Below are 15,165 nucleotides of genomic sequence, written 5' to 3'. Positions count from 1 at the left end.
TCTGAGAACAGCACCTGGGATGCGGCCAGGGTTGTGCACCATGTTAGCTACCACTGTTTTGGTTGGAGTGTGATGGAAAGGAAGGAGGGCCAGGGCACACAGCTGCAAGCAGAGAGCACAGGGTCAGCCTGCGAGGAGGGCAGAGAAAAACAGGCAGCGCAGGCAGGCCACATGGAGGAGAAGTTGGGAAAGGGGGCGTGCGGGTTTGATGTGGGCAGCTGTGGGGCCAAGGTGGCCCTTTGAAGGCAAGGATCCGTCTGACAGGCCAGACTGGAAAGGGGAGTGCCTGCAGCCTGGAGACCTGGGAGGCCCATGTGGCAACCCCAGGCCTGCAGCAGAGATGGGGGAAACACACGGGGAGGGCCTCGGGCAGGCCCCAGCTGGTCCTTCCTCTCCTGGAGCTGAGCCGCCAGGAGGCTGGTGCCTGCCTGCAGACCCTCCTCTCTGGAACACAAGCACTGACTCAGCCTCCAAGACCTGGCTCAGGATACCTTCTCTGGAAGCCACTTCACTGCCCTCAGGCACACTTAGTCACTGTGCCCTCAGCCCACCTTGCTCACACCCTCTCTTCTGAGGGTGGTTCCTGGTGTGGAGCCTGGCACAGAGGTGATGCTCAGGTAGGGTCTCCTGTACAGATAGCACACGGGGGGGGCATGTGGGTGACTGGTATGGTTGGAAAGGCCTGGAGCTGGGCAGGGCTGAGTCTGGCTTGGTCCCCGGTGGGCCCCGGCGAGCAGGTAGGGGCTCCCAGGCCAGTTCTCCCCTGGTGTGTGGGGGTACATCCCCACCCTGAGGAGTCGTTTACTGCCTCCCTCGGAGGGCCTGCCCGGGCCAGGTAATCCATAGCACTTCCCCTCCCAGCTCTTTGGTCCCCATCATGCTCTCCTCACTCTCCCACACACAGGCTCTAGCCAATAAAAAACACATCAAAAACAAAGCCCAAGCCTTAAATTGACTCTGATGCTTGAACCACCCTTTGTCTTTCTGGTCTCTTCAAACACTGCAGGGGGGTGGCTATGCCCCTCCACCCACAGCCATCTTGCCTTTCCCGATCTTGATGCTCTGGCCTTTCCCCTCTGCTCTGCTGACACTGTGCTCTGTTTTCTTTGGGCCCTGGTGACCCCCACCTGCCCTCCAGAGCCCTCTGGGACCACTCGGGTCTTGTCTGCCTGCTGCATCTCTGCCTGCCCCTACTCCTAACCACTTGGCACCCCTGAGACACTGATTGGTTCCTCCTCCTTCACAGAGATGCTCTGTCATCAGGCTTCTCCCTGTGTGAAGTGACCCCAGTGCAGGCCACTCGCCCACCCACCCCTCCCCAGGTCTCCAGGGAAAGGGAACTTCCTCTTGCACACTCCAGGAACTCAACCTCAGGCTCGTGTTCACTCCATAAGTGTGCCTTGAGAACCTCCAGAAGTGTGCCAGGCGCCAACAGGCAGTGGTGAGCTGAAAGCATTTGGTCCTTGCATTCAAGGAGCTGGTGTTGGGGTCTGTGTGTGTGTGCACACAGACCCTGAACAAATAAATAAGACACTGCCAGAAGGTAAATACAAATAAAAACAGGTAAATATAAATAAAATTTAAAACAGGTAAATACAAATAAAATTTTAAACAGGGTGATGGTGCCAGGGCACTTCAGATTGGGTGGTCAGGAAGGGCTTCCAGGTGGAGGTGATGTTCTAGCAGGAACTGGCATGACAAGAAGTTCCAGCCATGCTAAGTCCTAGGGGGAAAGTATTTATGGCAAAGGGGGCAGCCGGGGCAGAAGCCAGGCCGAGCCCACTCTGAAAAGCCAACCCAACCAGTCAGCTTTCTGAGCTCCCGCCCTACAATCATGGCATTGCAGACTCAGCTATATTGTCCAGGCTGCCCCAGGATGTGCTGGAACGTTCTCTCAGCACTCTGGGCAAAAGGTTACGCGGGCTTGCCTTGTACACCTCTATGAATAGAGACACACAGCCCTTCACAGGGACTGCCTTGCCCATCTTGTGTTGCTGAGCCAGAGGGTTCGGCTGTACCCAGCGCCTATTCTGGGATCCCACAGAGCTTCTAGGAGGTAGGGAGAGAGCATGCTCAGACTCCCATCCTTGGGCTGGCTGTGACCCATGCTGCCTGCCCCCACCCCCAGGGCCCCAAGCTGCACAGAGGCTGTGGTCAGAGCTTTCTGGAGAGAAGGGGAATGGGGAAGGAAGACAAAGCTGTGCTTCTCTTGCTGTTCCAAGAATGCCTAACACTGGAAAGGGAGAGGCACTAGGAGTGAGTAGTTTTAAGTGTGTAGTGTTTGTTTTCACCTTCACTGTTTTTTTCCACATATAAAAAGTAATATAAGCAGGGGCTGGGGGAGGAGGCAATGGGAATTAGTGTTTAATGGGTATGGAGTTTCTATTTGGGAGGATAAAAAAAATTTCTGGAGGTGGAAGGCAGTGATGGCTGCATGACGTCTCAAATGTATTTAGAGCCACTGAATGGTTGAACTCTACACTTAAAACTGTCATGATGGTAAACAAAAACAAAACAAAATACAACCCCAAACATTAAAATGGTAAATTTTATGTCATGCGTATTTTACAAAAAAAAAAAAAAAAAAAAAAAGTAACACACGCTCCCAGCTCACTGCTCTATCCTTAGTGCCTAGTACACAGGAGGCATACAAAATAGTAATTGTTGAATGCAACGGTATGAGTGAAAAATTCAAACTCAACTTGGCTCTCCTGGCCTGAGGACCCCAACCTTTGAGAAAAGCCTCAGGAGCAGGCAGGCCTTGGGGAGAGCCCTTTGCTCACCCACCGGCTTCCTGGGCCCAGTGGATGCTGCCCGGCTGAGGCCAAGACTCACCTGGGCCTTCTCTTGCCAGAGAGGGAGCGTCTCTTGCTGGTCTAGCATCCGGGCAATGACCACAAGGCTGAGCTGGCTTCGAAGCTGCCTGTGAGGGAAGGAGTAAGAGGGACTGAGTGGCAGGACACTCTGAGAGCAGGTGGGCTTGAAGTCCACGAGGGGGCAGGATGCCCTCCGAGTGGTGAGCATGGGAGAGCCATGTTGTCTGGAGTACTTTGGCTTACTCTTTTGGTTTATAACATTATTTATTTTAGAAGCAATAAAACATGATGGGAAGGTTTAAAAATAAGCAAAAGTAAAAAAATTAGAGTCACTTTAATTTCAGACGCTGGCACAGTGGTTTTTCTTCTTAGTTGGTCTTTCTCTCTGAATATCTATACTTCTCTGTGGATACACAGAGATGGGCAATGTTCAGCTGCTTTTGCACAGACCTTTGCCTTTTCTGTCCTTTGCAGTGTTTGAATCTTTTAGACCATGTACGGTAATAGAGAGTGGGGCTAAATTTTTTTTTTTTTTTTACCCAGCATCCAGTGGCTTTCCTTTGGAGAACCTGCTCCCACCCAGGGTGCTCCCAGGGTGGGCACATGAGCCAGTCCTGGCCCATCAGAATCTGAGTGACTGAGTCACTGAGAGGTAGCCTCGGTGCCCTGTTTGGAATTATCAGGAGTGTGTGTGCCTTTCCAGCAGGGCCACTGATCTGACAGGAGGTGATCCTACACCTGCTGGTGACCATCCTGCCTCCTTGTGTGAGAGCCTGGATGATGAATCAAGCAGAGACAGAGGACAGGGACAGAGTTCTGACCACACCCAGAGCCTGCTGTGCCTGAAGCAGCCCCCAGCCCCTGGACCAATCGGTAGGTCAGTGGGTCATGTGAGCCAGTGAAGTGCCTTTGGCTCCAGTCAGTTTGGGCTGGACCAGTCTAGCACTGAACAGTCGGGATGGGGCTAGTATCTGCCATCTTTTGGAGTGAAGACCTCTGATGGGGATTTCAGATGCTAATGTTCAGGGCTCTGATTTTCATGAGTCCTTGAGGTCTGGAAGGAGCAAAAGGGAAGAGCAAAGGGGTGTGGAGACCAGAGGATGGGGCTGGGGTGGTAGCGGCCGAAGAGGCTGGAAGGAGTGATGGGAAGAGGGGTCTGGGGTCCCTCCTCTGCCTATGCTCCATGCCACAGCCCATTTCTACCACGAGGCTCCCATCTTTTCTTGCACCTCCATACATTGTGGCTCCCCATGGGCAGCAGACGTCAGCCCCTGGCATGGACCTTGATGTGGCCGCAGTCCCCAGTTCCTGCAGAGAGCCACCATCAGAGGAAGCAAATGAGAGGTCCTGAAGTTAGAGGGAACATAAGGAACACGAAGGAAAACACTTGGGTTAGAACCAGCTCCTTAGAGGAGAAATGCCCTCAGGTAACAGCACTGTTGGAGGGACCCTCACAGGTGCCCTCAGCCACCTCCCTGGAAGGACACCACAAGGGACTGGGCGGATATCGGGAACAGCCTGCCACAGGCAGCACTGGGAAATGCCGAGCAAGTACTTTAGGGAGGCAGGATCCAGCCCAGCCACTTCCGGGCTTAATGGTCTGGGCTCCACTGCAACTTCCCCAGGGCAGAGCCTCCTGCTGCCCAGGCCTCACGTGAGGGAGGCTCCTGGGTGATGGAACTGAGGTGGGGGAGGGATGCCTCCTTGAACGGCTCCTGTGGGGCTGAGCAGGCTGACGCAGGGCCCTTGTTGATTTTCTTAGCACTTAGTCATGAAAGTCGGAGGAATCAACAAAGCAACAGGTTCTTGATTAGACAGAGGAAAAATAGAAGCTGCAGGCAACACCACCATACACCAGAAAGGAGAACCTGAAAAAGACGGGAAATGCATGCTGCTGGTGAGCATCAACAGAGATGCTCATACACAGCAGGTGGGAATTTAATCCACTTTGAGAAACTGCTTGGCAAGATCTACTAAAGATGAACATGTGCTCACCCCATGACCTAGCAATCTTACTCCTAGGTACACACGTACACACACACACACGACAGGCAGAAGTGTACTCTTGATATGCCAACAGAATGCATTCACAGGTTGGGCTCCATCTACGCAACTCAACCCTATGCCTAACGACAGTGAGTTAAAACTGTATCCGAAGGCATGGATCTTCACAGTGTCATGTGAAAGAAGCCAGGTACAAAAGAATACTTGTGTATGATTTAATTTATATTTAATTTACATCAAGTATAAAAATAGGCAAATAGCAGCTGTTGGAAGCCGGGAATAGTGGTGACGCTTGGGGGGTAGGCAGGTTCTGCTCCTGTTTCATTTCATGACCAGAGAGCTGGTCTCACATGTGCTCGATTTGTGGCAATCCACTGAGCCATACACTGATGGTCTGTGTTCTGTTTGTTTGTATGTTGTAGTTCAATAAAACTATTACTTAAAGAAGAAATTCAGCTGCAGGGAGAGACAGGATTGCCAGATTTAGCCAGTAAAAATATAGGCTGCCCAGTTAGATTTGAACTTCTTATGGATAAACAGAGTAATTTGCTTAGCATTAAGTTTCTCCCGTGCAATATTTATATTTTATCTGGCAACTCAGGGAGGGGCCAGCCATTCCTGGTCCATTCCTTTTTTTATTTTAGTGTTTGAGAGAGAGGGTGAGTGGGGAAGGGACAGAGAAAAAGAGAATCTCAAGCAAGCTCCATGCTGTCAGCATAGAGACTGATGCAGGGCTCAAACTCAGGAACTTCGAGATCACGACCTGAGCCGAAGGTGCCCCTCCCTGGTCCATTCTTGATCGGAAGACCTGACATTAACCCATGGGGCCCTCCCTGACCCTCTCTCCTTTTAGCCTTGACCCCTTTCTGTGGAGCCCCTCAGCATTCCAACCGGACCAGAGACCTGTGGAGAGGCAGCCTCATCTAGACTGCCTCATGGGATAGCAAACAGGAGCCCCTCATCATCCTGTGAGTGCAGCCAGACCCCTACCCCTCACCCAGAGCCCCACCCTCCATTTTCTCCCTGGCCACACCACAACTCCGAATGGCTTCCACCTCATTGGCAGTCAGGACCTGCTCTCCAGCTGTTCCCCAGCAGCCCCGGCAGCAGCTGGGCCTGGAGCACAGTGGGCGGTAAATGGCCCCTCTGTGCTGCTACTCCAAAGCTAACTTGTAGCCAGAGTCAGAAGGCCTGCATCTGGGCTTCATTAATCCAAAACCCAGGCCTGTGTGGGAGCTCCTTTACCCTGCAGAGGGCGGGGAGGGGCCAACCTAGGGGTGGGGGTGCTGGCAGGCCAGCGAAGCAGAGCCGGGGTGGTTCCAGAAGGGAAGAGGCAGGCTGGGTGGGTCAGGACAGGGTTGTTGTCCAGAAAAGAAGAAAAGCACCAGAAAAAGCACTGGGTGAACGGATGAAAAGGAACCCACATCTGAAGGTGACATGCTCCCCCTCGCCGTCCCCCCCTGCACACTGCCTTTCATTCTGATGGTCTCCTGCCTTTTAAACACAATCTCAGTTCCCACCGGGACACAGGGACAGGGAATAGGGCCACTTTTTAATTTTAGACTGAGAACTTACTCTACGGAGGAGAAAACGCAAGGACTCACCCCAAATAACACCCAAACTGTGTAGGGGGCAAGAAAAAGGAGCCATGGGCTCAGCTGAGGTTGGCCAGGGGCTCTTCCTCTCCTAGACGTTGCCCGACCCCACCCGGCAAGGCCTCTCTGGAACTCAAACCAGCCGGACAAAGGAGGATGCAGAAGCCACTGGAGCCATCCCAGCCACTGTCATATAAGGAAACAAGCTCCAGCCTTAAGCTCACACCAGGCCAGGGCTCTGCCTCAGCCCTGCCCCTCCCCGCCCCTGCCCCCCACGGGCCTCTGTAAGATCAGGACACTGGATTAGCGCTAAGAGGAGTCTAAGGCTCTGGGAAATCTGGAAATGACTTTCCCAAATCCACAGCAGAGCCAGGAAGTGGAAAGCCGGCGTTCTGCCTCCCAGCATCCAACCTTCCCTCTAGCTCCTGCAAGGGGCAGCCCAGCCAGGAGCCAGGCACCAACCAGAGTGGGCCACTAGGATGTTGGGACAACCACACTGGTCAACGCAGCCCCCTCTGGGGCCCCTCATCTTTGCTTCTCTGGAGGGGAACCAGGCCCTGCCAAGGCTGAACTACCCTAAAAGGCCATCAGGCATCTGGCCAAAGGCGTGAGCTGCCTTTTCCACGTCTCTAGGGCAGCTCAGGAAGCAACAACAGTGGCCTGTTCCGCTGTGGAAAAGCTGCCCAACCACCCTGCCTCAGGGCATCTGCCTGGCTTGCCTCTCAGGGACTGTCCACAATGCCTCCCATGCATCACAGCCACCTCTTATGCTACCCCCTCTTCACTTGGAGTCCACCTTGCATGTGAGCATGTGCTACCCAGGCAAGAAGGACTAAGCCCTAGGCTTAGAGGTTAGGGCAACTTCCTTGGTAGTCTGCCCAGTCATCCACACACAGGTTAGGGTACTCATCAGTGTGGGCATGCACAGTGCAGACAGGAAGAGATGGCGGGATGCAGACAGTCATGGATGCTTACAGCTCACTTGTACATGGATGAATCCCACAAACGAAGTGTTGACACTATGCTGAGGAAGCCAGACATAAGAGAGAATACTCTGTACAGTCCCATTTATACACATGTTCAAAAACAGGCTAAACTAATCTATGGAAAAGAAGTCGGGGAAGTGGTTTTCTCTGTAGAGGGAATGCCTGGGAGAGGCTCAAGAGGGCTTCTGGGGAGCAGATGACATTCTATCTATGGTCCTATGATATAGTCGTAGTTATACACACGGTCCCCTTTGCTAAGTGCACTGAGTATCTACCTTTGATGTGTCCTTTCCCAAATGTAGAACTAAATAAAAAGGTTACTATAATTTAGTAAATAAAGTTCCTATGGACAATTATGACCCAACTCCAATCCTCCTTACCACCTTTCTTCCCTCTTTCTTTTTGGTATTCTGATGAAATCCACAGAACCTCAGGCTTAGAAAACATCTTGATAGTCACCCCATCTAGGGGCGCCTGGCTGGCTCAGTCGGTAGAGCATGCAACTCTTGATTTCAGGATCTTGAGTTCAAGCTCCTCATTGGGCACAGAGCTTACTTAAGGGGCACCTGGGTGGCTCAGTTGGTTAAGCATCTGACTTCAGCTCAGGTCATGATCTCACAGTTTGTGGCTTCGAGCCCCATGTCGGGCTCTGTGCTGACAGCTCACAGCCTGGAGCCTGTTTCCGATTCTGTGTCTCCCTCTCTCTCTGCCCCTCCCTCTCCTGCTCGTGCTCTCAAAAATAAATAAACGTTAAAAAAAAATTAAAAACAAAGTCACCCCATCTAATGTCCACATATTTGTCTATTTAGTTAGGTCCTCAACATACCTGAGGGAAGTAGCCATATTTCCCATAGTTCCCTCTTCTCCAGGTGTAACAGCCACACTACACTTTTCTCTCTTTCAGAATATTTCTGCTGCTGTGGGTTGGGTCCTCCAAAGGCCCTGGGGGTTGTTAACATTCTAGTCAGTGAGGTGCTCAGAGCTGGCCCTAACTAACGCCCATTTTCCTGGCCACCCTGATCACAGATTGAGCCCAAAGTCTCTCTCACATGTCTTGCTGTCAAATCTCATTTCCCAGATCCTGTTGTTAATTGTGCAGCTGGGTCTCCCTTTTCCTCTCAGACTGTCATTGTGGTTTGTTGAGATCTTCTGGAATCTTCCATTTGCTGTCAGTTGTATTCATGTCATGTGTGAGTCTGACCGTTGTTCCATTAATGGCCTCATCTGAGATACTGGGTCTGCCCTGACCAACCTGTCAGTGAAAACAAGCCTCTGGGTGTCCTGGGGGCCTGCCCTCCAGGCAGGCTCTGATGGCCAGCAGCGCCTGTGATGAGAAGCCCGACATTTCTCCTGTCATCCTCAGGGTACAATGGTAGTCTCTACCAAGCGCCCTACAAAAGCCCAGACAGTCCTTTCCAGAGTACTATTCTGGTTGGCCTGTCAAAACATAAATGAGGCTAGTCTGGTAGGATTTATTCTTAGGAATCCTAGAAAGCAGAGCTTCCTTTTCTGTGTATGTGCTCACAAACTGTCCCCGGGGAATGGTGTGGGGGGCGCCTCAAGCCCGCCGCATACGCCGTGCTGAGTGAAGAGAGCTCATCCTGCCCTCCCTTCCCACCTCCAGAGGTCTCCGTTGACCCAGGGCACCCCATGTGCTCCTCCCCCAGCAATGATGTGGGACGTGCTTGCACCCACCACAGGGGACTTAAACCCATTCCGCACAGCTGGAGGCTTCCATACAGTCTCTGCCCATGCTGTCTGCGGCTTCGATTCCCTTCTATCAGTAGTGGAGTTGAGATGAAAAACGATGCTCCTCAACAAAGAAGAGGGGAGCAAACCAGGAATTAGGTAGTGTTGTCCTCTCTTCATCAGTGTCGACATGTCACTGCCAGCCCAAAACAGCACTCCTTTATTCAAAACCAACTTCACAAAAGTCCCTTCTATGGGCCTTAGTTTTCTCCACCGGCGCCATCACTGGTCCACATGGTTTGCCAATCTGCCTTGTTCTGGTGTCCTACTTTCCATCTTCCCTATCTGTCAAAAGCTGAGATCATGCTTGAGTTCCGGGTGCAGCCCCTGCTGTCTCTGGATACTTCCTACTTCTTTCCTCACTAGGTTTACATGCAATCCACATTCAAAATGTTACTGCACCATCTCCTAGCCAGCCCAAGCCATCTTTCCATTTGCAACTGGCTACTAAAAAAACAACTCTATGCTTTTTGAGCTCTGCCCTCCAAAAGCGAGAGCTCCATGAGTATGAGCATGCACACACACGAGTCCCTCCTCATTCCAGGCTCCAAGGGCCCAGAAAGCAAAGTCACACCTCCCACCTCAAGACGCTCCTAGCCCAAGGAGTCAGCCAAGGGTGCCAACAATCAGGGCCCTGTGTCAGGAAGTATCTTGGGAGAGATGTCTCCCATCTGAGCCTAGTCTTGAGGTCGAGGAAATGCTAACCAGGCAAAGAGAAGGAGGAGAGGGATAAGGGAAGAGGCTTCTTTGGGAAGATGGAACTGACGTTGAAAAGCTCAGAGACAATGGGGCACCTGGGTGGCTCGGTGGTTAAGTGTCCTACTTTGGCTCAGGTCACGATCTCACGGTTCATGGGTTCGAGCCCCACATCAGGCTCTGTACTGTCAGCCTGTTAGCACAGAGCCCACTTCAGATCCTCTGTCCCCCTTTCTCTGCCCCTCCCCCACTTGGGCTCTCCCAAAAAATATTAAAAGAAAAAAAATAGAAAAAATGAAAAGACTCGGGGACAAATTGTGAGTTTGGGAGGCTGGAGTTTGGGAGCTTGCTGGGGACATGAGAAGGGGTTAAGGTAAGACTGGAAGAGAAGGCACTAAGGTCTTAGTATGCCACTGTTTAAATTTCATCCTGAGGATAGAAGCCTGAGGGATTTTAACAAAGCAAAAGCATGACGTGGCTGGCTGTGCATCTGAAGCCAGGTCACAAGGCTGGACAGTGGAGGCATGGGTCAGATGGGAGACTGCCTGGAAGGAGGCAGCAATTCAGGGGCGCTGTGGCAAAAGGTGGAACTGTGTGAGGGTGGCGGGAGAGATGTCTTTTGCTGGGGAGGAGGAGCTGGAGGGGACTGCCCCTGGGCTTCAGACAGTGGGCACGTGCTAATGCCAACATGGAGACAAGGAAGACAGGAGAAGGTGGTCCTCCTCAGAAGGTGGTGACTTCTGTTTCACACACGTGGAACCTGAAATACTTACCCACACAGATCTTGTGCTTAGCAGAAAAGTCTAGCCAACGGTATTGACTTGGGAGCTGCTGGCACATGGTTGGAGTTGCAGCCATGAATGTGGACAAGATGGGGTATCAAGTCAAGTTCCCTAGGAGGTGGACTCTGAAGTGGAGGTGAGCATGCAGGGAATTTATGGGAGGGGGGAGAGGGGTGCTCTTGAGACGACCTCCTGTAAGGATGAAGGAAGCAGGTTTGAGCCAAAGGGGAAATCCAGGTTGCAATGTAGTCACAGCAGAACCCGTGGTTGACCCTGCAAGGACCCCTGGAGCTGTCAAGGGCCTTCAGAGATATCCCAGGTCGAGGCAGAGGGACAGGCCACTGTGCCCCCAGCACTGGGCTGCTCCCGAGGAAGGCACCCAGCCCCAGATAAGGTAACCATCTTCAGCAGAGGCATCCTGGGGTAGACTGGCAGGGTGAAACTCAGCACCTGGGGAGGGGGAGCTGGAGTCCTGAAACAGGGCCATATAGACAGAGCACCACAGCACTCAGCCCGGAAAGCTCCCTGAGACTGTGCCAAGTGACCACAGGAGAGGGACCGGGGCAGAATTCCCAGGCAAACTGAGGCTTGAGGAGCAGTGGAGGAAGGAAATGGATGACGGCGAGTGAGAAGGATAGGGCAAAGAGGGGGAGGGGAATCAGAATTAACACTGTGAAGTCAAGGAAGAAAATGATAAGCTTGTTCCTGAGGAAGGGCCATTAGGTCAGTGGTGATAAGGCAACTTGGCCACAGTGCCAGATGAAGTACATTTCCTCTACTCCTGGCTCTTTGGGTCACCCCTACCAACCCCCGTCCCATGCACACCCACTCATAAAAGTGAGCCAGATCCTCTTCAGCCACAACCCCTCACACTCCTGGCTTCATTGTGACCCAGTTTTCCTTTGCTGCCCTTTCAGCTCCAGCATGGCCCCTTGACCCGTAGACATGACCTTCATCCTGCCTCTTGTTCCTCCAGATTTTGAGACCTTCTGAAATTTCGAGGGTTTTTGGACCTTGGCTGCCTCCTTCTAGAATGTTCTGGCCTTGCCCACCCACAGAGCCTGAATGTCTGTTTTCTCAGGTGAGAACTTCCTATGACACTCTTGATCTCTGAAGATCCACCACGGGGCCGGGGCGGGGGGAGGGGGCGGGGCAGGGTTCAGAATGTCTGTTTTGGGTGGATGGAGTAAGGGAGAACAGGGGAAGGGGAGCTCGGAGGTGTAGCAGGAGCTGGAGGAGGGGGTGAAGGCAGAATTGCTGTTCTAAGGGAGGAGACGCATGAAGGCATGTATGTATTAAGGAACAGTCAGTAGAGAATAAAAAGTGAAAGGTATAGGAGTAAGAAGGGATAAGTAAAGAAGGTCTGGAAGGGATAGGACTGTTGGGGTCCTGACCATGGGAGGTGGGGTCGGGAGGAAAGGAAGGAGGTGAGTTGTGGGTCCACTAGGTGTGTGGGTGGAGAAGTCAGTGGAGAAAGAAGGGACGGTGCTGTTTGCTGGTGTTCAGAGGTTTCAGCAGCAGGAAGTGGCGATGTCTGGAATCTGCTGAGGGACCCATGGAGGCTGGCCAGCGATTCAGAGTGGGTTCTGGTTAGCCAGAAGGGGTCAGGGGCCAATGCAGGGATAGGACACATGAGGCAGCACACAGGAAGGAAGTCATGGTGGAACACGGTGCCCAGGACATGAAGGCAGCAGAGGCAGATGGACAGAGAGAATGAAAGGGTCTAGGACCTGCACCGAGCTGGGGGTGGGAGGGTTGGGGGCTGGGGGTGGTGCAAGGGTGGGTGGGGGGACATAACACTCTACCATGGTACAGCCCTTGGCCCTACCCTGAGGGGAGCGAGCAGCATGGAAGATGAAGGAAAACAAGGAGGGTGTGGGGAAAGCTATGGTGTGCCTGCATGTGCTCTTATCCCCAGTGTTCAAAGACCTCAAGACTCTGAAGGCCACTTTCTCCCACGGCTCCTGCATTTAGCAGCCAGCTGCTACTTGCTGGTCAGAATCCGGCTGATCCGGCAGCCTGCTCAAGCTGGTTTCATCTTCCTTTCCACTTTGGAGGCCACAGTTAAGCAGCATACACAGGATATCTAATAAACATTCGCGGGTGGTGAAGGAGGTGGGTCCCAGAGCCTGTGTACAACAGTTTTCAGTGGACTGAAAGCAGCCCTTGGCCTCTTTCCTCCCCCTAAAAGGGCTGGCTCCTGGGAGTGTCTGCAGAAGTTTGCTCAGAACACATACTGGGGACACTGCACAGGAGCTGGAAGGGCAAGTCCCCTCCCCACAGCCCCCTGGAGCTACACCAGAGGGGCCACAGTCCCAAGACTGATGCTCCTCCAAGGGAAAGCCTTCCCATTGGCCCCATTTCAGATGGTTGGCTTCAGTATTTACTTTCATTTTTCATGGTTGAGCTCAACTCTCCTTAAATTTACAGTGCATCCCTGAAGTCTTGGTCAACAAGATGGGGGCGGGGGGGCGAGGGGCGGGGTGGGGATGTGCATCACACAAATGTTGGTGACAGTTCTCACTTTGTGCTTAACCAGTCAGTAGACTAAGAATGTGACAGAATGCGCAACAATACGCCCTCCTTCCTGGGGGTCAGTCTGGGCACCAAGCCCAGTGGGGCAGCCACCAGTGAGGGCAGAACAAGGCTGCCAGCAAGCTCCTGCAACATTGCCCCCATAGGGAGCAGGGGGTGAGGGGCGGGGGGCGGCTAACTAAAGACCACAGCCACGGTGTGGCTGTAAAGAAAAATTAGAAGCTCTTTCTGACCCAATTTGGAATGATTGCCAAAACATTAGTTGAAGTGAAAAGAAGGGCAGAGAGAACATGCACAGAAACACACACAAGAAATGGAGGCAGGCTGGGTGGCTGGTAGGGGCACATTTTAAACATGTGCTCTACAGTGCCTTTTGAATTTCATTCAGTTTGAAAGCTTTATCTATTTAGGAAAATAAGATAAAATTTCTAATTAAACAGATGACACCCATCCTGCTGATGAACCCTCTTTAGGAATTATCACCCTAGTTGATGTGTCTGTTTGAGAGGGAGGTGAGGTTGTTTCATTGTATTAACTCCTGACATTTAAGGAACACTGAGCAAAGGCCCTGGAGCTACAACAACACCCTGTAAAAGACACGGATTCCTGAAATCTGTTTGATTCAACTAATAGGTAAACGACATCATAAATTTAGGAGATGATGAAGGAAGTTTCCAGTCTGCTGGGAAAGGTGGATCATGAAGACATAAAGAAAAGTTGGTGTTGGCCTCACTGGCTCTTCAGGGGTGGAAAAAATCAAGTTAGAGCCCTGTCTCATACCTCCGAAAAATAGATTCCAGACGGGATTAAAAACCAATAGTAACAAAGTTAATGTAAGTATTGGGAGAAATATAACATAATATTTTTGTGATCCTGGGGTGGGGAAGGCCTTTCTTTTCAAGAAAGAAAGAAAGATTTAATTAGAATCAACACTTTATATTATCCACATAACTTTTCTGTAAATCTAAATGTATTCTAAAATAAAATTTAAAAAAAACTCCACAAACTTCAGGTCACTGAAAAATATCATGCACAAAGGTTTAAAAAGGACAATGTACAGCCTTAGGAGAAAATACAGTTCTGAAGCATATATAACAAACAATCATCAATGTTAATAAGAAGATTGATTACCTCATAGAAAAATGGGCAAGAAGCATCAAGATATAACTTACAATAAAAGAAACACAAAAGACCACTGGCAATCAGAGAAATAAAAATTAGAATCAGAGTATGACATTTTTCACTCACCAGATTCACTAAAACACACAAAACTGAGAATACACAGTGTAGAAACATGCATTTTCATGTCCGTTGGTGGTATTCTCAGTTGATACAGCTTTTTTTGGAGGCCAAATTTTAAATGTATATACTTTAGGACTGCAATTTCACCTCAAAGAGTTCATTGTATAGAAATATCTGCATAGATGTACAAAGCTTGTACCCTGGATAAATATCCAGAATGGAGGACTGGTTGTGTGCATACCATGAAATACTACGTGGCTATTAAAAAGAATGAGGTTCATCACACACACACGTATATGTATGTAAACACACACATACGTGTGTATATATATATATATATATATATATATGAAAGTGAGAAAAACAAGTACAAATAATATGGCCTGCTAGGAGCAAATGGGAAATTGGGGCTGGACAACATGGGGCCCTGGAGGCATTTGGACTCCACTGTGCAAACAGGGGAGCAAGGTGAGGGAGAGACACAATAATCCCATGTATCCACAGAGAGGACTTTGAGAGATGAACACAGAAAATGCCACTACCACCATCCCAGTGACAGATGTGATAGGAAAACAGGAGCAGGTGGGACGGAGGTGGCTGTGACCCAGACACATACCTGTTCTCATGGAGCTGACACGGACAGGCAACCACAAACAAGGGTTTGGGATTTGGAGGGCAGAATGGACAGGATTTAGTGATGAACAGGGGTAACGAGCTGGGGATGAGAGAGACTTCCAGGACTACAATTTCTGACTTGTGC

General features: G+C 51.1%; 1 protein-coding gene across 7 annotated transcripts in view; it reads right to left on the bottom strand.

Moving 5' to 3' along the window:
* Positions 1–15,165, bottom strand: part of FAM178B (family with sequence similarity 178 member B) — a 113,906-nt gene that overhangs the window by 22,372 nt on the left and 76,369 nt on the right. For all 7 annotated transcript variants that reach the window (XM_047853407.1, XM_047853411.1, XM_047853414.1 and 4 more), the window contains exon 13: positions 2,836–2,923. In XM_047853407.1, coding sequence (XP_047709363.1) covers positions 2,836–2,923 — 88 coding nt within the window. The remainder of the gene's footprint in view (positions 1–2,835; positions 2,924–15,165) is intronic.

The sequence above is a fragment of the Prionailurus viverrinus genome, chromosome A3 (assembly GCF_022837055.1).
Source record: "Prionailurus viverrinus isolate Anna chromosome A3, UM_Priviv_1.0, whole genome shotgun sequence".
NCBI lineage: Eukaryota > Metazoa > Chordata > Mammalia > Carnivora > Felidae > Prionailurus > Prionailurus viverrinus.
The sequence above is the reverse complement of the archived record's forward strand: the minus strand, read 5'-3'. Positions and strand labels throughout refer to the sequence as shown.